The sequence below is a fragment of the Emys orbicularis genome, chromosome 2 (assembly GCF_028017835.1).
Source record: "Emys orbicularis isolate rEmyOrb1 chromosome 2, rEmyOrb1.hap1, whole genome shotgun sequence".
Classification (NCBI taxonomy): domain Eukaryota; kingdom Metazoa; phylum Chordata; order Testudines; family Emydidae; genus Emys; species Emys orbicularis.
In genome coordinates this window covers 44240555-44264955 of record NC_088684.1, presented here as the reverse complement: position 1 = coordinate 44264955, position 24401 = coordinate 44240555, and the positions used below count along the sequence as shown (strand labels likewise).

At 41.4% G+C, this 24401-nt stretch overlaps 1 protein-coding gene and 1 pseudogene across 1 annotated transcript in view; both read left to right on the top strand.

The window, feature by feature from the left end:
* The window catches only part of CIBAR1 (CBY1 interacting BAR domain containing 1), a 33808-nt gene extending 17168 nt beyond the window's left edge, over nt 1–16640 (top strand). Inside the window, exons 5-9 of the mRNA XM_065399376.1 lie at nt 2776–2781; nt 3726–3830; nt 5482–5595; nt 9331–9450; nt 16513–16640. Coding sequence (XP_065255448.1) covers nt 2776–2781; nt 3726–3830; nt 5482–5595; nt 9331–9450; nt 16513–16620 — 453 coding nt within the window. The 3' untranslated portion in view covers nt 16621–16640. The remainder of the gene's footprint in view (nt 1–2775; nt 2782–3725; nt 3831–5481; nt 5596–9330; nt 9451–16512) is intronic.
* Nucleotides 16641–21930: 5290 nt separating this feature from the next.
* LOC135873654 (zinc finger BED domain-containing protein 5-like) lies at nt 21931–23933 on the top strand (annotated as a pseudogene).
* The last annotated feature ends 468 nt before the right edge of the window (nt 23934–24401 follow it).

Below are 24401 nucleotides of genomic sequence, written 5' to 3'. Positions count from 1 at the left end.
GTAGACCTCTTTGATTTCATAAAAAGATATAATCTCAAATCATTTGGTAATCTCAACAAGCCAATTGAGCAGCAGAAGCAGACAGCACAAGCAATAACTTTTGTCAGACATTCAGCAAGCTAACTGCACTTGCCAAGTTCAGATATGTTGATATCCAGGGTTTGTTGAAGTATGAGTTGGCACCTCTCCCACTTTCCTTCTTCAATTTGGATGGATCTCTAAGAAAGACCCAAAAGAGCAACACACCATCTTAGCTGGAGAAAAATCTGTCAGTGGTTGAGCTACTATCATCCGATGAGCCAACATTAGCTATTTATTGACCTCATGATGCTTCTGCAGATGGTGGGCACTAATACTGCCAAGTGCAAAACTTTTGGGGAGCTGTCTGATCAGCTGCTGAACATTATCCTTTGATTAAAATGTCAAGACACTGCTCTTGTTGGTGACAAGCATGCAAATGAAGAATCAGTCATCTGGTGAGAGAGACCTCAGGGGGAACGTCCAAATGCAAGACATTTGGAACCCCACTGTGTTAATATCATTACCAAAGCAATGCTTGAAGATATCAAATTCAAAGAGTAAATCAGACGTTACAGAATTTCTTCTCTATGACTGAATTATGAAGTATGAACAGAGATTGTTACCTGGTTGTGAAGTATACCTTGCTGCTAGATTTCATGACATCTCACAAGCAGTAAAAGTAGCATCTGGCAACCATTCTGCAATACCAGAACTCAAGGCATATCACAAGGAAGCAGATTCACACATGTTCTTGCATATTGCTCATGCAAAGCAAACACTCAGTAAATAGGGTGCTAATGTGGAGCTTAGATCCAGATGTTGCATCTATGTGCCCAAGATATTGCTCTACTCTTGGGGAAAATGAATTCTATTTCAAAACTGGTGTTGGCCAAAAGAAGAGATTCATTCCCATGCACAGAATGGCTATGGAGCTGGGAATGGACATGTCTTACACTGTCAGACATTCATGCTGTCAGTGGATGTAATTCTGCTTCAGCTTTCATGTACAAAAAGATGACTGAAGACAAAAATTGAGCACCCAGAGTTCACAGAAGTTTGAAACATCTTGAGATCAGTGCAGCTCAGATAGGCTGCCTCTCTTTCTTCCTCTATGCCTCCATGGTATCTTTATTGTACTGTGATAAGAAGCAAACATCTCTGGATAATGTTTGCTAAGAAGATGAAAACAAGTGAGAAATTGCCACCAACAATGGTCTCCTTCAGGTAGCACCTGAAACATGCAAATTATCAATCATACAGATAGAATCACACAACAGCTCAGTATTTTTAAGTGTCCCCTGTCAAAAATGGATGGGTGATATTTAGCCCAGAACATCTTGTTTCTAACATGATGGTGCTGCTACCTGCTCCAGAAGCTATCCTCGCCTTTGCACAGTATGAGTGTGAGAGTACTTGTGAAACAAGGTGATGGAAATGCTGTAGGTAAGATTTGGTGTGCTCTGATACATGGTACTGTGACAGTGACGAGTATAGCAAGAGACTATTGAGCACTTCAGACAGGTTCTGAGGGAGAATAGTAATGTTTCAACTATCTGCAAATTACTGTGGCTATTTTTCTGAGGTTAAAAGAGTGTTTCATTAGACATTCAGTAGTTCATAATTATATGTAGGATTATATAAGAGTACATGGTTATGCTTCATTATTCACACGATCTATTCATACAAGACATTCTACAGCTCTTCTACTAAGAGTCATTCCTTTTATAAGTAGTTTACATGTATTGTCATTGTATTCGATGATGGTAAGAAGATAAGATAATTACAGATGTACCAGGTGTGTTTTAGACTTATGTCTGCAGCCAAGCAGATAACATCAAAAAATATGTTTTATAATTAAGGGGTAGGGTCATCTTATCTGCACAACTTCATAAAAATAGCAGACAGAAAAACTTTTCTCAAATCAACCCCTTCTACAAATAATGACAAATATTTTGATGTATTACATGGTACAAACAAGCTCATATTGTTATGTGACTACAGACTTTTGCTTTAACTGAAGGCAAAAAAGTATGGGGAAAATGCATACAATATATCACCTAGGGCTAAATATTTCCCAAACTTTTCAGAACAGTACTATTTGAGTACATAATTGCATTATCAATTGTATTTAGAAGCTTTCTGCCAATTTTGGTCAAAATTAAACTGTTTCTTTGAGTTTTGGCCCTTTTTGTGATTTGATTATTTTTTTCAGATTGATGTCTGATAATGATTAAACATTATGTGATAAAGAAAACCTGCACCACTTCTAGCAGCTGTCTACCCTGGTGATGACCACCAGATATGTGCCTAACATGTAGTAGCAATGATGTTTTTCTATCATATGGGTTACCTTAACTCATTAATAAGACCCCTTTTTAACTCTAACTGGTAGACTACTATAAAATTATTAGTGAAATAGGCTGATAGAACTGCTCTCTCCTCCAAAAGACTGCTGACTACCTGCAGCATAATATTCCATTCTATATTTTAAGTATACAGAAGCATGCAACTGTTTCTGCTATAGCATATTTGTGACAAGCTCCCAGAAGGAACATTCACGGTTACTGGGTATTTTTGGTGTATCAAATATTTCACACATGAACACACATAATGTATTAAAGATAGACATTGTAGATAAAAATAATTTTTATGTAAGCATATTGACTTTTTACCAAAGGTCACATGTAACAATTGTACTATAAATATTTTACTTTCATTTTCATCAAAAATATTTTCCTTTATTAATAATTTCAGTCACAGGTGCATGTTTGTGTTTCTGAAGAGGAAACATCAGAATAAAATCTTTTAATTATTTAATTTCAAACTATGCATGTTTTATTATTCTATTGTATTACAACATTCTGTTTTCCCTAAGAAATTAGTATATAAAATATGTCCATATCTGTTTAAAGTGGATCAAGAATAACATTCTATTACCATGACAATAATATAATTAACATTACAGTATCTACTACTTACTAAATACCAGTAAGGACAGAACTGTATCAGACAAACATGATATGCCAAAAGCTGTCTATTGCAGTGCATTATGGGAGGATTCAGGAAAACACTTACGCGCATACTTAATGATTTGCTGAACAGGGAAGGTGTTACTGATGCTTAAAATTAAGATAGTCCTAAGAACTTTGCTGAATTCGGGCCTAAAGGAGGAGATGAAGATGATGTATGTTTATTTATTACTAATTCCATAGAACAGGGATGTGCTGGCCATAGAATTCCATAGAATAGGGACGTGCTGGCCGCCGCTTCCTGCAGCTCCCATTCGCCGGGAACGGCGAACCGCAGCCACTGGGAGCTGCGGGCGGCTGTGCCTGCGGACGGTCAGTGTAAACAAACTGTCTCGCGGCCCGCCAGTGGATTACCCTGACAGGCCGCATGCGGCCAGCGGGCCACAGATTGCCCACCACTGCTTTAAAGACTCACTTGCTTAGCATACTTTTTTACATCAGGATTTATAGTTCATGTTCTCTACATTTTCCTTTTTTTCTTGTACAAATCTTTGAAAATTCTTCTGAAGGGCTCTACCTCTGTGTAAGTGATATTAATGTCCAACTCACAAGAAGTCTAAACTATAGTAACTTGCATGTGCAGGACAGCCTATTGGTTTCTAAAGTAAAGCATAGTACACAACTTTTTAAATATCAATTCGAGGAATAACAGTCTTTATTTGGTTATTTTTAAAGGCTGAAAGTGATCTACAGAGAGCTTCGATGGATGCAACTCGAACAAGTCGGCAGTTGGAGGAAACCATTGACAATTTTGAGAAACAGAAAATAAAGGACATAAAGGTGTGCATGTAAAAATATATATATATATATATAGTTCACATTTAAATTTATGGCATCACTCTTGATATGTCAAATGGTTTTAGTTGCTGTTTGTTTGGCAAGATTAGGCAACACTTCCAGTTCACGTGAGTTGTGCACAAACACAAATTGGGGCAAATACTGTGATATTCACAACTATTTCAATACTCAAGTAACATTACACACACACAAAATCAACTAGTTATTCATCATTTCATTTGGATACAATATTAACTGTTGCCTTAAAATGTCATTTAGTGTCTCACTGAACTGTTAAATAGCTGCCATATTCCCCCCCAGTAGATACTTGCGTTTGTGGGTGGAATGAAGTGGCAATTCTGAACAACAGTAACAGCTATCAGTAGCAGATTATAATTACCAAACTTGGAATTCGGCTAGGTTATGGGGGTTAAAACCCCTACTATTACAAGAAGTGTTTTCAGATTCTTAATGATTACAAGTGGGCAAGTCCTTCATTTCCCTCTTATCTGAGAGGACAAAGGTAAGACACTTAAGCCCAAAGGATATAAATGACTGAAAAGGGGTTAGAAAATGTCATCACAGCTTTACTATAAAGTTACTGAAGTGGGCTACTTTTTAAAAAAAATTAAATAACTAGACCAAACAGGAAAGAATGAGGGAGGAAGAAAAGATAAAACATTATGCAGTATATAGTAACATGGATGAGAATCATCCCAATAGTTTTGGAGATTCAGTGACTGTTTATGTTCAAGGGAGGGTAGGGTTTTGTGGTATGTATTAACTAGGGCTTTGGAGCTGTGCTCCGGCTCCGCTCCAGCTCCAGGCAAAAACCTGCAGCTCCACTGCTCTTGAGCTGCTCCGCGCTCCAGCTCTGGGCTCTGCTCCAAAGCCCTGAAGTAGAATAAAAAATAGACATAGATTCTTCCTAACCAATTTTAAGTTTTCAGTAGATGGCTATCGGTAAGTTGTAATTCACAGAATATTTTTAAGGAAACGAAATGCAACATTTGAATGAGAAGGGCTGTGTAAATCAGCCATATATATATATCAGTTTGATAATCTAACACTCTGCTAGTGTGAGTTTTCATAGGCAGGCTTGTTTTGTTCTGATCGATCATTTTCCTCTTCAGTGCCTGTCATATATGTCACTAGTCAGCTGTTCACTAGGAATTAAAATGGTATATGAAGTGGGAACAGGATAATCAGGGGTTCTCAAACTGGGGTCGTGATCCCTCAGGGGTTTGTGAGGTTATTACATGGTGGGTCGCGAGCTGTCAGCCTCCACCCCCAAACCCTGCTTCGCTTCCAGCATTTATAATAGTGTTAAATATTAAAAATGTGTTTTTATTTATAAGGGTGTTGCACACACAGGCTTGCTGAGTGAAAGGGGTCACCGGTGTAAAAGTTTGAGAACCAATGGGATAGATAGTGTTTGCCAAGCTGCCAGCAGACTTAGGGGTTAATAGCTAGAATTAAAGTCCAACTTTTTTTTAAAAAAAATGCATTCAACTATTTTGCTGTTTGTGTCCTAGGATATCAGTGATATAATTCTGATACAGTTTTTGTGTGTTTGAAGCAGGAGTGTACTTTTGTCATGTAAATTAATAAATCTGCATACAAATAAAACCTTTCTCTTTTAATTAATTTTTAGAGCATATTTTCTGAATTTATAACTATTGAAATGTTATTCCATGGAAAAGCTTTAGAGATTTACACTGCTGCCTACCAAAATATACACAATATTGATGAGAATGAAGATTTAGAGGTAAGAGCAATCAACATTCTTTTTTTATTATTTACATACAAGGCCAAGTTGCACACTGGATCTACAAATGTTGCCTAATTCAGAAAATGCAAAGGACAGATTCTCATTTACACTAAGGCCTCTTTTACACTACTCCAGCTGTGTAAAGGTGCCTTAAAGTGGGTATAGATTCATATACTGATTTTTAAAGCCATTGTTATCATCTCATCTAATCCTCTGAATAACACAGGTCATTAGAACTTCCTTAGCTCCTGCTTCAAGTCCAATAGCTGTGGTTGAATGCTAGAGTATTTCTTTTAGAAAAACATCCAATTCTGATTGATTCAAAAATGTCCATTGATGAAGAATCCATCACAACCCTTGGTAAATTGTTTCAATGGTTAATTACTCTCACTGTTAAAAAATGTGCACCTTATTTCAAGTCTCAATTTGTCTAGCTTCAATTTCCAGCCATTGGATTTTGTTATACCTTTGTCTGCTAGATTCAAGAGCCCATTATTTAAATATTTGTTCCCCATGTAGATACTTATAGACTGTAACTAAGTCACTCCTTAGCCTTCTATTTTATAAACTAAATACATTAAGCTCCTTGAGTCTCTTATTAGAAGGCACATTTTCCAATCCTTTAATCATACTCGTGGCTCTTTTCTGAACCTTCTTCAATTTTTCAACATCCTTCTTGAAGTGTGGACACCAGAACTGGACACAGTATTCCAGTAGCAGTTGCACCATTGCCAAATACAGAGGTAATATAACCTCCCTACTCCTACTAGATATTCCCCTGTTTGTAAATCCAGAAATTGTGTTAGCACTTCTAGCCACAACATCACAGTGGGAGCGTATGTTCATTTGATTATCCACTAGGACCCCCCAAGTTTCTTTCAGAGTCACTGCTTCTAAGAATAGAGTCCCCCATCCTGTAAGTATGACGTACATTCTTTGTCTCTATATGGTATGACCTTATATTTGGCTGTATTGAAATGTATATTGTTTGCTTGCACCCACCTTACCAAACAAGTCAGATTACTCTCTATCAGTGAGCTGTACTCTTCATTATTTACCACTCCCTTATCGTGTGTTTTCTGCAAACTTTATCAATAATTTTCCCCTCAAGGTCATTGATAAAAATATATAATGTAGGCCCAAGAACTGATCCCTTCAGGACCTCACTAGAAATGCTTGATGATGATTCCCCATTTATAATGATATTTGAGACCTACCATTTAGCCAGTTTTTAATCCATTTCATGTGTATCATTCCAGTTTCTCAATTAAAATGTCATGTGGTACCAAGTCAGATACCTTACAGAAGTCTGAATATATTACATCACTGTTACTTTTATCAGCTTAATTTGTAATCTCATCAAAAACTCATAAAAAAAAATGATCAAGTTAATTTGCCAGGATGTATCTTCCATAAAACTATGTTGAATGGCATTAACTAATATAGACTATTACAGTGGTTCTCAAACTGGGGTTTGTGAACCCCCTGGGGGTTCATGAAATGTTACAGGGGATTCTCAGGGAAAAAATTCCCTAATGGCAGACAGAGCTAGGGACCCTGGGTAGCACGGGGCCAGCAGCCCGGAGCCTCTGGACTTCCCAGAGCTAAGCAGATCAAAGCAAGCCTATCTATCACACTGAGGAGATTTAAACTTCAAGACTCCTTATAAGAAATGGAAAGGGAGGTGGATATTTTTTGCTGTTTTTAAAATTAAATAGGCAGCTAGTATTGTTTTTTAAATTATTATGAAGAACAAGTTTAAGCTTTGTTGTAATGTGCATTGTTTGCCTGGACTGCTCAAGACCTGAATGCTTGTGTAGGAGGAACTCTTTGAGTTGGCTTCTTAAATACCTTCATGCTGTTTCACATCTGATACTCCTTGATGAAACATAGGAACCTTGTCTTATAACAGGCTTATTCAAAGTGATACAAGCTATGAAAGTGAGATCTTGAGTGTTGCCATTTTCATAATGTAATAAAAATACTGTAATGATAAATAATAATAAATAGTGTGTTGGGAGGGTAAGATTGTATAGTCCAGGGGTCGGCAACCTACGGCATGCGTGCCAGACACGGCACGCGAACCGATTCTGAGTGGCACGCTGCTGCCCACTGAGAGGAGGAGGAGGAGGATGGGCAGAGGGGCTGGAAAGCGCCACGCTGGGGGAAGAAGCGGGGGAGGAGGAGGGAAACTTGGCTGCGGCAGGATCAAGCTTCTGCCTCCTGCCCCGGCAGGGGAGAGCGGTGGGGGGGTCCCGGCCCCCCGCCCCACTCAGCCCCCCCGCCCACCGCTCTCCCCTGCGGGGGCAGGAGACAGAAGCTTGGTCCTGCAGCAGCCAAGTTTCCCCCCCCCCCACTTCTTCCAACAGCTTGGTGCATTCCGGCCCCTCTGCCCCTCCTCCTCCCTCTCCCTGCCCGCATGGCCCTTGCGAGGGGGAGGGGGAAGAGCGGCAGCCTGCACACAGCTCTGTAGAGCAGGCAGAGAGAGGTAGGGACGGGCCTGGGGGAAGGGGGTGGAACAGGGCATATCCCTCCCAACCCCTGCCATGAGCCGCTCAGGGCAGGGGGCTGGGAGCACCCCCATGAGCCGAGTACCCCAGCCTTCTGCTCTGCACCCCCCACACACCCTCCAGCCCTCTGCCCTGACCTCCCCCCAACACCCAGTCTTCTGCCCTGCACGTCCCAACACCCAGCCCTCTGCCCTGAACCCCCCCCCACCGCAACACACACCCAGCCTTCTGCCCTGCACCCCCACACACACCCCAGCCCTCTGCCCTGACCTCCCCCCAACACCCAGCCTTCTGCCCCGTACCCCCATGCCTCTGCCCTGAACCCCCCACCCCAACACACACCCAGCCTTCTGCCCTGAACCCCCCCACACACACCCAGCCTTCTGCCCTGCACCCCCCACACTCCCTAGCCCTCTGCCCTGACCTCGAGTCTCCCCCAACACCCAGCCTTCTGCCCTGCACCCCACACACCCCCAGCCCTCTGCCCTGACCTCCCCCCAACACCCAGCCTTCTGCCCTGCACCCCAACACACCCCCAGCCTTTTGCCCTGCATCTCCACACACCCCCAGCCTTCTGCCCTGAACCCCCCCCACACCCCCAGCCCTCTGCCCTGACCTCCACATACACCCAGCCCTCTGCCCTGCACCTCCACACACACCCCAGCCCTCTGCCCTGACCTCGAGTCCCCCCCAACACCCAGCCTTCTGCCCTGCACCTACACACACACCCCCAGCCCTCTGCCCTGAACCCCCCCCCAACACCCAGCCTTCTGCCCTGCACCTCCACACACACCCCCAGCCCTCTGCCCTGACCTTGAGTCGCCCTGCTCAGCCCACTGCAGGCCTAGGTGAACAGAACCCCAGGCTGGAAGCGGGCTGAGCAGGCTGGCGGCGTAAGATCAGCATTTTAATTTAATTTTAAATGAAGCTTCTTAAATATTTTGAAAACCTTGTTTACTTTACATACAACAGTAGTTTAGTTATATAATATAGACTTATAGAGAGAGACCTTCTAAAAAACGTTAACATGTATTACCGGCACGCGAAACCTTAAATTAAAGAGAATAAATGAAGACTCGGCACACCACTTCTGAAAGGTTGCCTACCCCTGGTATAGTCACTATCCAATGCTGTACTTATGTTAGAGAGCTTCAGTCTCTTGGGCTGTCAGTCTGGCATTTATATCATGGCACTAAAGTCACTGCCATTTTACCTTGAACAGGTTTTTCGGAGTTCACTGTATCCACCAGACTATCAGTCTCGTTTAGACATAGTCCGTGCAAACTCAAAGTCCCCCCTTCAAAGAACTGGTTCATCAAAATTTTCACCTGGAATAATACAGGTAAGATAGAAAACATGAATGTTAGGTTCAAGGTTAATTTCAGAAGGTGTGTTAAATTAGAGACAGTATCTCAGGAGCATAGCCTCAGGTGATGTAAATTGTCATAGGCCCACTGACTTTAATGGGCCTTTGACAAATTACACCATCTGAGCGTGGAGAAGGGTTCATTCCAGATACATTCAGTGAACATTTTAATTTTGTATCTTGTACCTAGGAATTATAATAACCTTGTTAAAACTGACTAAGATTTGCATACAATAGTAAATACTCTACTATAAACTATTTTATATAAAAAAGAAACAATTGGGAAGAGACATGTCAGAAACAAAGTTCTTTCCAACACTTGGGTGATAGAAGAATAAAATAGATAAAACATGTTTCTCTTCTTAATTTTAGAATACTAACTTTATAAAATGATTTTGTAGGAAATAAAAACTGGCCGTTATTGAGTATGAGATGTGGAGAAGAATTCTGTAGAAACTTTTTTTAATATTTATTTCATTTTAGAAGAGCAGCTTTGTTGCAGTGACTTTTTAGGAAATGTGAACTGACTGTGATAAGAATAAGATACAGAAATTGGGTAGGATAGACGTGTCAATATTAATGATTGCAACAAGAATGCATTCCACTTAAGGATAAATATATCAAGATGGGTAAAATGATCTAGTATGGATGAACAAGGAGATTTCATAGTACATTTTAAAATGTGTCCAATAAATTGAAAAAATATAAAGAGGGAGATGATAATGGAGAAATGAAAAAAAAAGTGAAGTAATGCAAAAAATTGGAGGTATGACAGAAGCAAAAATTCTTGACAATATTGGAAGAAATAAGATGTCTAAAAATATACCATAATAGGGCAAAAAAGGAGCGTAAGAAGAAGAGAGATCATACAAACAAAACAGTCGCAGGTTGTGAGAAATTGAACATTTCCTAATCTCTAAAATGAAAAGTTTTAGGACTGTGATCAGTGTTAAGCAAGGTAGCAGGCTTTTGGCTCTCATGTTGCATTTTATGCAGCAGTCTAGTAATAGGAGCGTTTTAGAGACACAGTGACATTCTTTGAGTGGCCTCTGCACATTCCCACTCTTGAACTGCATCAACAGTGTAGCTTGGACCAGTGGAACCTTCTAATAAAAGTGCTCATTGGAGCACTCTCATGCTCCATGCCCCTCTCCTTATGGCTCTAAAGATTTGAGGGCAGGGCTATAAAGGAGGCGTGGTGTGATGATTGCTTCTGTTCTTTCCAACTACGGTAGCAGATGGACCAGGACACTTGCCAGGTCCTCAGGGCCGGCTCTAGGCACCAGCAAAACAAGCTGGTGCTTGGGGCGGCACATTTTTAGGGGCGGCATGGCCGGCGCCAGAATGCCGCCCTTAAAAATGTGCCCCGGCCGCCCTAGCTCACCTCCGCTGGCACTCGCGCGCCGCTAATCGCCCTCCCTCCCAGGCTTGAGAGCCTGGGAGGGGGGAGGAGAAGCGGCGCCCGCGCCGCAGCCACTCAGTCTCCCCCTCCCTCCCAGGCTCTCAAACCTGGGAGGGGGGGGAGATCCCGAGCGGCCGCGGCGCGCGAACGCTGCTCCCCCTCCCTCCCAGACTTGAGAGCCTGGGAGGGAGAGGTAGAAGCGGCGCCCGCGCCGTGGCCACTCGGTGTCTCCCCCTCCCTCCCAGGCTCTCAAACCTGGGAGGGAGGGGGAGACTCCGAGTGGCCGTGGCGCGGGCGCCGCTTCTCCCCCTCCCTCTTAGGCTTGAGAGCCTGGGGGGAGGAGGCAGGGCTGGGGATTTGGGGAAGGGGCGGAGTTGAGGCGGGGCGGGGGGGGTAATTAAAAAACGGGGGGGTGCGGCCAAAATTGTTTTTGCTTTGGGCGGCATAAATCCTAGAGCCGGCCCTGCAGGTCCTGGCACCCCCAATTCAAAGGAACATATTGTTCCCAGTGTCATCACCTTAGTTTAGCTAGATGTTAGTTCTTTTTTTCTTGTCTTCTTTTTTTGAGGGGTTTTTGACTAAGGATCTTAGTGCCCTGGCACAGGTCCTTGTTTCTAGTATGTTGGAAACAAAGACAAAGAAATCAGGCTTCTTGCCCTGCTTCTTTTCCTGCTTTGAATACACATGTGTTATCTGGCCTGTTTGAGGAAATGTCATTCACCTTCTCTTTGCTCTATATGCAGCACCTTCACCCCTATGGCCAGAAAGGAGTTGCATTTGCCTCCAACCTATGTTATTGCAGGAAGCATTAGCACCTAAACCTTTCAGTTCCTGAAACCCAGGGATCTGCAGATGCTGGGAGACCAGCCTCAGCTTTGGCCCCAAAGGGGGTCAAAAAGTCCAGCAGAGTCCTAGTATAGGTATCTGTCTCTTTGACTGGAGTCAAACCTAAGGTACTAGCAGTCACTGTGAATCCATAAGATCAGAGGTGACACCTGTGCTGAAAAAGCTAATTCTCGAGAGCATATCTCTAAGGAATTTATATGTCTGGTTCCATGCACTGAAGTGCAAAAGTGTCCTCATAAGGCTTCAGCCTTGGAAGTCAGAGCCACAGCAAAGAGTGGTTATAGAAGGCCAAGACCAAATTACAGAGCTGTATTCTGGTCTGGATCAGAGGCCATTGGTTCCATACTTGAAACTTCATTGTGAGCCTGATGAGGCTTCTTGTGAGCCACTAAGTTCCTACTGGAGGATCCACTGTTAATAGGGTGACTCAGTAACATGGTGGCTCAGGTATCAAGCCCTGGGAACACCCTCATTCAGATCAGGGGGACCTTCAATGCTTAAAGGTAAAGAAGTGTAAGGTAGTGGGATGCTAGTTTCCCCTTCTCCAGAAAAGAAAAAGCCTTACAAGGGTAAATCAGTTTCCCTATCTATACAGATCTCTCCAAAGATAAATGAACCTGCCCCTAGAACCTCTACTAGTTCCTCAGGGAAATGTCTCACCTCCTTTGACTTTTTGCTTACCAAACTATTGTTGTCACCCTTGGAAACAGGCTCTGATCCAGAATCGGGCCATGTCCTGCCTGATACCATTCCTTGCCCTTCTTTTGCCAGGGAAAGGATGAGGGAAATTAGAGTTATCAAGACTCTCCGTTCCAACTGTTCAGACCATAAGATCGCCCTTCCTTGGACTAGGAGGAACCACCTGGGTATTATTGCCATATTTGCCTTCCCCTATGTATTAACCTGAATTTAAAAGGGCCGAAGAAAGGCAGCTTCCAACAGAGCCTTCTCCCAAAAGAATTCAGGTGAAATATCCTGCCCTGATTTGTGACTGTCTGGTACTGAAGGAACAGTCTCCTTTACTTGTCCCAGACATACTGCCTGAAGAGGAACTAAAGGGGCCTGTTGAACCTTTGAATGCAGATATGGATCTGGATGATCAAACTTCACCAGATGATAGTGTGGGTACATCATCTTCCTCCCCTCCAGAAGATATGTTCCAATTTCACAAACACATGGAAAGGTTGGGTACTAATTACCTTGAACATCCTTTAGGAACCTTAGAGTAAACGACACATCTGTTCTTGATATACTGGGGTCACCTTCTAGAAGTGATACCTTGCCAGTCTTTGATGGTTTATTATACCTGGCAAAAAGTATCTGGTTAAACCCAGCACCCGGACAGACAATTTCTAAGAAAGCAGACAAATTATACAGCTGCTTGCTGAGGAATTCTCATTCTCCTGACCCACCCAGCTCCAAATTCATTGGTGATGACAGCTGCCATTCAAAGAGCTAAAATGCGTGGGTCAAGACCACTTTGTCCCTTCAGTTAGATAGGTAAGTTAGATGTTCTCTTTTGCAACACTGAGCATTAGACTTGTGAGCTATCAGGTGGTAATGTCCACAAGAGCTTAGTAGGCTAGTCTCTCCGTTGAAATGGAGCCACCGCAGTGGGACTTCGCTGGGCTGGACATTGTGTGCGGATGCCAGACTCTCACCTCCCAAAACAAGTCCTCTACTCTCTGCTCACCCATGGTCAGAGATCCCATGGTGGTCAGAGGAAACGCTACAAAGACACACTGAAAGCGTATCTTAAGAAAACTGATGTAGACATCACAAGCTGGGAAGAGCAAGCCACGAACCGACCATATAGCGCCATATCCTCCATCAGACAGTGGCCCACTTCGAGGAGAAGCGCCTTGCCCTTGAAGCTGAAAAGAGAGAGAAAAGGAAGGAAAAAGAAAGAACTTTCTCCCAGCAGGCAGCTGGCCTGCCACAAAATGACTGTACCTACTGCGGGTGGATTTGCGGTTCCAGGATCGGACTCCTGAGTCATCTCAGGACCCATATGTAAATCCGTGATAAAGATCATCCTCGAATCGAGGGATTGCCAATCAATCACAGCAGTGCAGCTAGTGTAGATGCTCTATGCAACGGGAGAGAGCTCTCCCATTGGCATAATAAACCCACTTCTGCGAGAGATGGTAGCTATGTCAACAGGAGAAGCTCTCTGGCCATCATAGCGCTGTCCTCACTGGCACTTAGGTTGGTGTAACTTACATTTTCACACCCCTGAGTGACATAAGTTATACTGACATAAATGCTAGTGTGTACAAGCCCTAAGTAACAGTTAAAAATTACTTTTATAGAATGAAGGTAAACTTTTGTGTTTCATGGATGTAGTTTTGCCTTTTTGTGGGGTGGGTTGAAAAATGTCTTAATAGTATATATTGATACACTGGAATTTTGCTGTCTCTTGTGCGTCATATTTCATCAAATGATCTAAATGTATTTTCTCCAAACTGATGGCAGAATTTTGATATACCTGTAAGTTCCCAAATGTCAAAACTTCCTAGGTTTTTATGGTGTTAATTTCTATATTGTCTGTCATGGATATTAGAGGTGATAAATGTGGATTTAGCTTTCTAAATAAATTATCCCAAGCTTCTATTGTTGTTTTTAATGAAAGAATGGTTATAAAGCCAATCCTCCCTTTTAGCCTGGCCTTTATAACATAGATTGCTTAACCCTGGGATTCTTATTTCTCCAAATGAATTTATTTATTGTGGACGCCATTAATCTACGAGACTTCCTGGGACTAAAACCTGGAGCATTTGGAAAAGGAAGCTAATTAGGGATCCGATATTCATTTTAACTACCTGTAGTTTCGCCTTTGAAATTTCATATTTTTACCAAATTTCCAGATGTCTCAGTTTTCTTAATCAAAGGAATATAATTAATATTATGTAAGTCTTGCCCTCTTTTAGAAAAGTATATTCCGAGGTATCTTAATGATGTAGTTACCCATTTATATTTGTATTTATCTTGTATAGCATTCAATAAATCAGAGCCCTCACCTACATCCAGGCATTCTGACTTGATTATTTTAAATCCTGACTTTTTGCCACATTTTAAGATTTCCTCTTGCAACTAGTAGTGTGTGAGCTGGATTTGTAACGCATACCATGACTTCTGCATATAAGGGCGACTTGTGTTCCCTGTTTACTATTGTAATTCCATTTATATTAGGATTATTTGAGTGATTGGGCAAATGAATCCTTTGCTGTGGCAAAAAGAGGTGATAAGGGGCATTCTTGGTTTGTGCCTCTAAAAATGAGGAATGTTTCTGATAATTATCCATTCACTCATATAATAGCATATGGGTTGGAATATAAGAAGTTAATCCAATTTTGAAATTTAGGGCCTAAACCAAATGTATCTGAAGTATCTTTTAAGGAATGCCAATTTACTCAGTCAAAAACTTTTTCTGCATCTAGTGATTAAAAATAGATGGGACTCATAGGTAGAATCTGCACAGAAGATCAGGTCCAAAACTGCAAACATGATCTGATAGCTGCCTGTCTAGGATCTGTTAATGTAGCTAGGTAATAATTATAAATCAGATGGTTTCAAAGGACACTTGGAAATAAAACCTTAACTTTTCAGAAAAGTGAATCAGGGAGAAAAATAACCAGACTTGTTTTAATATTTGCATTGTTTTACTCCTCCAGCACCTCTGTTTTGGGTTGAGATTTTTTTGTTTTGTTTTCAGGAAGACCTACTCCCTTCTTTGAACGGTTAACTATAGGCGTGATCCCTGCTCCCATAAAAGAGTGGGAGTCAAGTTTAAGCCCTTATGTCAGTAGCAAGGGGGATTGGCCAGAATAAAATTGGACAGCAGCCTCCTCAGATGTAGGTTATGGTTGGGGAAGCAAAGAAAGAACATATACATTGCACCCCTCCACGATAACTAGTAGCAGGAAGGCAGAGACAGCAATACCATCTCGTATGCATGGAAAACTGTGGTGAGAAAGGAGTTCTGATATTGGTGGGAATAGGGAGGTTGCAGAAAGAACACCAAGACCATACCTTGTGGTGATCCTTTCTCAGGAGAAAGACATGAATGTTCCACTGGAGCTTGTCATTGCTGATTCTTGGCTAACTGAAGAGGTTGGATTCTTTTTTCCTAATTCTTACAAGGCCTCCACAGAGTTCCCTGTACAACTGGCTTGCGGTATCAAGGAAATAAACTTCGATTTCCCACAGCCAGGTCTACGCTTAAAAATTAGGTCGACATAGCTACAGCAAGCAGGGATCTGAAAACGTCATCCCCCCTGAGCACTGGAGCTATGCTAACCTACGCCCTAGTGTAGACAGAGCTAGGTTGATGGAAGAATGGTTCCTTCAACCTAGCTACCATCGCTTGGGCAAGTGAAGTTCCTACAGCAATAGAAAAACCCCTTCCATCACTGCAGGAAGGATCTACACTTTGGTGCTATGGCACCATAGTGGTGTCGCTGTAACAGCCATAGCCTAGACATGGCCCACCTAGCTGTGTTGGACTGCTACTAGCTTATTAACTCCGTCCCATAAATGTATATTTATTTTTCCTCTTTTACTGACACTGGTATCATATGAGCAACATTTTTAAATCAGTCTCTGCAGTTAGCTAGCTGAAGTTTATATTATGTACTGTGTCTTATGCTTGGTATTATATTCCTTGCAGGAAATTTAGATTTTATATATAACCAGTTCACTCCTAAAACTGCATGGATTTGGGATGGGGAATTTTTTTTTCCAAAGTGTCATGCAAAAAGTATGATTTATGTGTTGGATTCCATTTTTAGCAAATGTCTAACAGTCGGCTAAGAAAAGAAGAGGAGGAAGATGAAGAGGAGGAAGAAGAGGAGGAGGAGGAGGAGGATGAATTGGAAGCTACCAAGGAAGAGAGATAACTTTGAGAACTCTAAGTATTTTATTTTTTTCACATGACAAGGCCTGTCTTTGCTTAACAGCTTTTATATTTTAGATTATGAGAATTTCACTGAGGTCATCCATTAAAATAATTACAGCAGAGCAGCAAGAAATTGGCAGTATTTAATCCTGTTCATTTGATTGGATATTTGTTACTTGAACAGCAGGTCAGTCTTGAAGATTGTAACTAAGTGTACTGAAAATGGATGATTTCAGTAGACAGAAAATGAAAAGCAAGTAACATTTCAATAGAAGAATTACACTACAAGCTTGTATAGTCTATTTAATTTTAGTCAAACTTCATTTTTGTCTACTATTGCATTCAAAGTGATATACTGTAATATTTAATTATTGCCTAGACAGATAGTGAACATAAGGATCCAAATTCTTAGGTCTAGCTGAGCTGTATTTGTCACAGGATTTGGGTATCTGTATACTAGCTTCATTTCACCCACTCCCTCCCAATCTTGGGGCCAGGTTGTAATGCAGCTACTATTGCAACTTGTGCCTGGCTATCCACAACCCCAAAGAGCTGCTGTGGTAGCTGCAAAGCAGAATACAGAAGTGATCCTGGCATATTACTTTGCCTTGCCAATGCCCCTATGTTATGGAGTAGGAGGCAGGGTAACATATTGCTGTCTTCTACCTTTCTGTTTCTTGGGGATTCCCCCAAACAGGGGAAAGCCTCAACTGGCTAGTTAAGATAGCTTTGTGGTTTTTACACTACTGGGGTGGTGCAAATGGCTTGTATCAGAACCAAGGATCTAGTCCAAGAGCTCTCTTTTTTCATACAGCTTTTTACGTGAAAGTGCCTTCATGATAAAAGAACCATTGTATAAGTATACATCACCTTTTCATACTTGCCTTTTATACTAGTCAATTCAGTTACTGATTCTTACCACTAGAGCAGTTATGGACAGTTGATACAAGATTTCAATGTATTTTCCTATATAAGTATCTCTTATACACATTCCTGTATCAAATTTATATTCAGTATTATTGTATGGAGTGAAAGTCTGTCTGCCAGATAGTTATTTCAGTATTTTATCGATCTTGAACTTCAGTATTTACTAATCTTAATCTGCAGTTATTGAAACTATCTGTGTACAGGATGGAAAAATAAAAGTTTAAGGAACTCCTTTTTCGTCATTTGGAATTTTGACACTGTTTACTTATCTGTATCCAGGAATGAGTAACACACAATCTAAATTAGTATCTTAAGTAGGCTCGTATGTAAATTAAGTTGTCATGGGATAAAAGGGAAGGTCCTTTCATGGATTGAGAACTGGTTAAAAGACCGGGAACAAAGGGTAGGAATTAATGGTAAATTCTCAGAGTGGAGAGGTGTTCCCCAACGGTCAGTCCTAGGACCAATCCTATTCAACTTATTCATAAATGATCTGGAGAAAGGGGTAAAAAGTGAGGTGGCAAAGTTTGCAGATGATACTAAACTGCTCAAGATAGTTAAGACCAAAGCAGACTGTGAAGAACTTCAAAAAGATCTCACAAAACTAAGTGATTGGGCAACAAAATGGCAAATGAAATTTAATGTGGATAAATGTAAAAATAACCGCAACTATACATACAATATGATGGGGGCTAATTTAGCTATAACAAATCAGGAAAAAGATCTTGGAGTCATTGTGGATAGTTCTCTGAAGATGTCCACGCAGTGTGCAGAGGCGGTCAAAAAAGCAAACAGGATGTTAGGAATCATTAAAAAGGGGATAGAGAATAAGACGGAGAATATATTATTGACCTTATATAAATCGATGGTGCGCCCACATCTTGAATACTGCATACAGATGTGGTCTCCTCATCTCAAAAAAGATATACTGGCACTAGAAAAGATTCAGAGAAGGGCAACTAAAATGATTAGGGGTTTGGAGAGGTTCTCATATGAGGAAAGATTAAAGAGGCTAGGACTTTTCAGCTTGGAAAAGAGGAGACTAAGGGGGGATATGATAGAGGTATATAAAATCATGAGTGATGTAGAGAAAGTAGATAAGGAAAAGTTATTTACTTATTCCCATAATACAAGAACTAGGGGTCACCAAATTAAATTAATAGGCAGCAGGTTTAAAACAAATAAAGGGAAGTTCTTCTTCACACAGCGCACAGTCAACTTGTGGAACTCCTTACCTGAGGAGGTTGTGAAGGCTAGGACTATAACAGCGTTTAAAAGAGAACTGGATAAATTCATGGAGGTTAAGTCCATTAATGGCTATTAGCCACGATGGGTAAGGAATGGTGTCCCTAGATTCTGTTTGTCAGAGGGTGGAGATGGATGACAGGAGAGAGATCACTTGATCATTACCTGTTAGGTTCACTCCCTCTGGGGCACCTGGCATTGGCCACTGTCGGTAGACAGGATACTGGGCTAGATGGACCTTTGGTCTGACCCAGTATGGCCATTCTTATGTTAATAAAAGAGGCAATTATGATGTCCCAGACAGTCTCCATCTTTGGAGGTGACTAACAGTCAAATTGGCCCAGTCTAGGGAGCATTAGCTAGGTATAGCAAGATGAAATTAAAAGTACAGTAGAAGAGGGCACAGTCATGAAGAATCATAAGGATTGTTGTAGCATGGGAGGGCAAGCTACAGTCTGTGGGCCGGATCCGGCCCGTGGAATTGCCAGCCCCATGGCACAATGGGGCTAAGGCAGGCTCCCTGCCTGCCCTGGCCCCGCGCAGCTCCCGCAAGTGGCCGGCACCACATCCCCGTGGCCCCTGGGGGAGTAGGAGGAGGCAGAGGGCTCCGTGTGCTGCCCTCGTCAGCAGGCACTGCCCCCCGCAGCTCCCATTGGCCAGGAATGGGGAATCACGGCCAATGGGAGCTTCAGGGGTGGTACCCACAGGTGAGGGCAGCACGTGATGGAGCCTCCTTCCCCACCCCACCCGGTCACTGCTGGACATGCTGGCCACTTCCAGGAGCAGCGTGAGGCCAGGGCAGACAGGAAGCCTGCCTTAGCCCCGCTGCATGCCACTGCCACCCCAGAGCCGCTCGAGGTAAGCGGCGCCGGGCTGGAACCTGAACCCCTCCTGCAGTTTTCACCAAAAAAAGTTAGCAGTGACTGGACAACTACCAGTGAACATCAGTGTAAATGGGATAGGGGCTGAGGCTAAAATAGGAAACAAGAAGTAAAGAATTACTTAGACAATTCAGATGTCTTCAAGTCAGCAGGGCCTGATGAAATACATCCAAGAATACTTAAGGAAATGGCTGAAGAAATTTCTGAGCCATAAGTGATTATCTTTTAGAACTCATGGAGGACAGGAGAGAGACCCTGAGAACTGGAAAAGGGCCAATATAGTATCTATTAAAAGAGGGAATAAGGACAACCCAGGGAATTAGACCAGTCAGCTTAAATTCAGTACCTGGGAAGATAATAGAGCAAATAACTTTGTAAGCAACTAGAAGAAAATAAAGTGATCAGTCAACCTGCATTTGTCAAGATTTGGCAGGATACCAAGCCTTGTGGATAAGTTGCGATACATCTTGACTTTACTAAGGCTTCTGATACTGTCTCATATAACTTTCTTATAAACAAACTAGAGAAACAGAGCCTAACTGGCGGGTGTACAACTGGCTGGAAAACTGTACTCAGTAGTTATCAATGGATCACAATCGATCTGGAAGGGCATATCGAGTGGGGTTGCACAGGGATCTGGCCTAGGTCCAGTTCTATTCAGTATCTTCATAAGTGATTTGGATAATGGCATAGAGTACAGTTATAAAGTTTGTGGACAATACAGAGCTGGGAGGGGGGGACAGAATTAGAATTCAAAATGATCTGGACAAATTGGAGAAATGATCTGAAATAGATAGGATGAAATTCAACACAGAACAAATGCAAAGTACTATCCTTAGGAAGGAATAATCAATTGCACAAATACAAAACGGGAAAAAGAGTGCCTAGAGAGGAGTACTACAAAAAAGAATCTGAGTTATAGTGGATCACAAACTAAATAAGGGCTGGTCTACACTGGGGGGGGGGAGGGGAAATCGATCTAAGATACGCAACTTCAGCTACGCAAATAGCGTAGCTGAAGTCGAAGTATCTTAGATCGAATTACCTGGGGTCCACACGGCGTGGGATCAACGGCCGCGGCTCCCCCGTCGACTGCGCTACCGCCGCTCGCTCTGGTGGAGTTCCGGAGTCGACGGTGAGCGCATTCTCTTAATGAGACACGATATATCGATCCCGGATAAATCGATTGCTACCCGCCGATACGGCGGGTAGTGAAGACGTACCCTAAGTCAACAATGGAACCCTGTAACAAAAAAAAGCAAACATTCTAGGATGTGTTAGTATGAGTGTTGTAAGCAAGACATGAGAAGGCATTCTTCCACTCTATTCAGTAATGATAAGGCCTCAACTGAAGGATTGTGTCCAGTTCTGGGCACCACACTTCAGGAGAGATGTAGACAAATTGGAGAAGGTCCAGAGAACAGCAACAAAAATGATTAAAGGTCTAGAAAACATGACCTATGAGGAAAGATTGAAAAAACTGGGTTTGTTTAGTCAGAAGAAGAGAAGACTCAGGGAAGACATGAGTCTTCAAGTACATAAAAGGTTGTTAGAAAGAGGAGGGTGATAAATTGTTCTCCTTAATCACCGGGGACAGGACAAGAAGCAATGGGTTTAAATTGTAGCAAGGGAGATTTTGGTTAGCCATTAGGAAAAAATTCCTAACTGTAGTTAAGCACTGGAACAAGTCATTGAGGGAGGTTGTGGAATCTCTACCATTGGAGATTTTTAAGAACAGGTTAGAAAAAGACCTGTCAGGAATGGTCTACATCAGTGTTTCCCAAACTGTGTTCCGCGGAACACTGGTGTTCCGCACGATGTGAATAGGTGTTCCGTGAAAGAATCATTATTTAAAAAAAGGTTCTTTACATTTTTTTTAATTTTAAATTTGGCATATTTGAAGCATAGTTTACAACTCTTTTTGAATGACTATAATTTAACATAAAACTCTTTTTCCGGTTATTGATAGATCTCGTATTGAATATCATGGCGTAAAGAGAACGTGGCACGCAAGCATGTTGACGTCTACCCCGTTTGGGCACGTTTCAGTTAGTGACGTCGTACCCCTTCCGCTCGAGGCTGTGTGAACTGCAGTGGTATGCACACACCATTCTCTTTACGCCATGTTGAATATAACATATTCTTTACCATGTGTGCGATAAGCACAACTAAACTAGCTTCACTTGAAACAATATAAATATTTGTGACAAACAAAATTTGACAAAAATCAGTATTTCTAAATATTGTTACTAAACCTAATCACCACGGATTTGTGGCTAAAAGAAGGAACTTTGAAACGAAAAGCAAGTTCTTCTGGTACTCCAACTGTGGCTGAAATAAACGAGCAAAATATTGTGACGCTTCAAAGTGAGGATGAACAATCGCAGGCTTTTGTTGCTGAAAAATCTGTTAGTATTAGTGAGTTATCCAAGGTGAAAGAATTTCCACCGAAATATATCAAAAAACAAGAAGCAGGTGTTAAAAGACCGAAACGAAAGTATGATGAAAGTTATTTGTCTTTTGGTTTTACGTGTGTTAGAAATAAAGATGTTCCTGATGCACAGTGCATTGTGTGCAACAAAATACTAGCAAACAGTTCATTGGCTCCTGCTAAACTTTGTAGGCATTTGGAAACCAAGCATGCTGAATACAAAGACAAAGATATAATTTTTTTCAAGAGGAAGCATGACTCACTTGGAAATTGTAAACTTTCGATGATTAAAATTGCTAAAACAGACAACAAAAGTGCAACAGAGGCATCTTGTCAAGTAAGTTACTGTACAGCGCTTGCCGGAGAAGCTCACACTATTGGAGAAACGCTTATCAAGCCTTGCGCGAAAGATATTGTAACGTGCATGTTGAGCGAGCAGTCTGGTAAAAAAATTGATGCTGTACAGTTGTCAAATAATACTGTTGCACGCCGTATTAAAGATCTTGCCGATGACATAGAAAAAGAACTAGTTTGCTGACTGAAAATTTGCCATGAGTATTCATTGCAGCTAGATGAGTCCTCTGACGTTTCAGGACTTGCTGTGCTACTAGTATTTGTCCGACATAGATTTAATAATATTATTGAAGAGGACCTGCTCTTATGTGAATCTCTGCAAAGCAACACAACTGGAGAAGAAATATTCAACTGCATCAACAATTTTATCAGAAAGCATGAAATTAATTGGGGAAAATGTATTGATGTATGTACTGACGGTGCTCGAGCAATGATCGGGAAGATGGAGGGAGCTGTAACGCGAATCATAAGTGTGGCACCAGAAAGCACTAAGAGCCACTGTGTTCTACACAGACAAGCACTTGCAGTTAAAAAAATACCAGCATATCTGAAAACTGTGCTCGATGAAGCAGTACAAATTATCAATTTTGTCAAATCTCGACCACTTCAATCCAGGTTATTTAAAATTTTGTGTGAGGAAATGGGTAGTCAGCACAAAGCGCTTCTTTTACATATGGAAGTGAGGTGGCTATCCAGAGGGAAAGTGCTTGTGAGGCTTTTTGAGCTTCGTAGTGAACTACTGGTATTCTTCACTTCAAATAATTCAGGATGAAAATTTAATGACTGTCTGACAAATTCCTCATGGCTAATGAGACTTGTGTATCTTGCAGATATTTTTGCAAAATTAAATGAAATTAATCTGTCGCTGCAAGGAAAGAATGTGACCATTTTTACTACAATGGATAACATTTCGTCGTTAAAAAAGAAACTGGAATTCTGGACATCTTCTGTAGAACAGAATAACTTCGACTGCTTCCCTACAGTACATGAATTTCTGACTGAAATAAATTCTACAGTCCATGAAAATGTTTCCAGCACCATTTTACAGCACTTACGTGACGTGTAGGCCTCTTTATTAGAATATTTTCCTACGACTACTGATGATAATGCTTGGGTTCGAAATCCATTTATAGTTACAGACAAACCAGTCGGCTTTACTGCGCACGATTATGAAAGCCTAATTGACTTAATTTCTGACTCTGATTTGAAACAAAAGTTTAAGGATCTTCCGCTGAATAATTTTTGGAGCAGCCTAATAGAAGAGTACCCTAAAGTGGCTAAACGTGCAGTTTGAGTGCTCCTTCCTTTTGCTACAACTTATTTGTGTGAGACGGGATTTTCGTATTATACTGCAACAAAAACCAAAATAGGAATAGACTTGATGATGTGCCTGACATGAGGATTCAACTTTCTAGCATTATTCCTAATATTAAGCGAATTTGTGATAGAAAAACGCAGAAACACCAATCCCATTAAATCCAAATTTGTATTTGTTTATATAGATTTTCCTAGTAAAAATCTAATTTGTTTGGTGTTTGTGTATATATAAAAGTTTTTTTAAAGTAGAACAGTTTTTAATTTTGACTCTTGCACTTGATTTTTGTACTACTTTATATGCATTTTCCAGTTAGAAACTGTTAGTTCAAGTTATTTTAAATTTGTATTTTTGCTTTGTTTTATAAAATAAAATATATTTGAGCATAAATAACGCAATTTTTTATTTGAAAACCAAACGACTACAAAATAATATGTGTTCCATAATAGGCTAAAAAGTGTTCCGTGGCCAAAAAAGTTTGGGAAATGCTGGTCTAGATAATATTTAGTCCTGCCACGGTGCAGGGGAAGGGACTAGATGACCTACTGAGGTCCCTTCCAGTCCTACATTTCTATTACTCTCGCTGTTAAAAATGTACACCTTATTTCCAGTCTGAATTTGTCTAGATA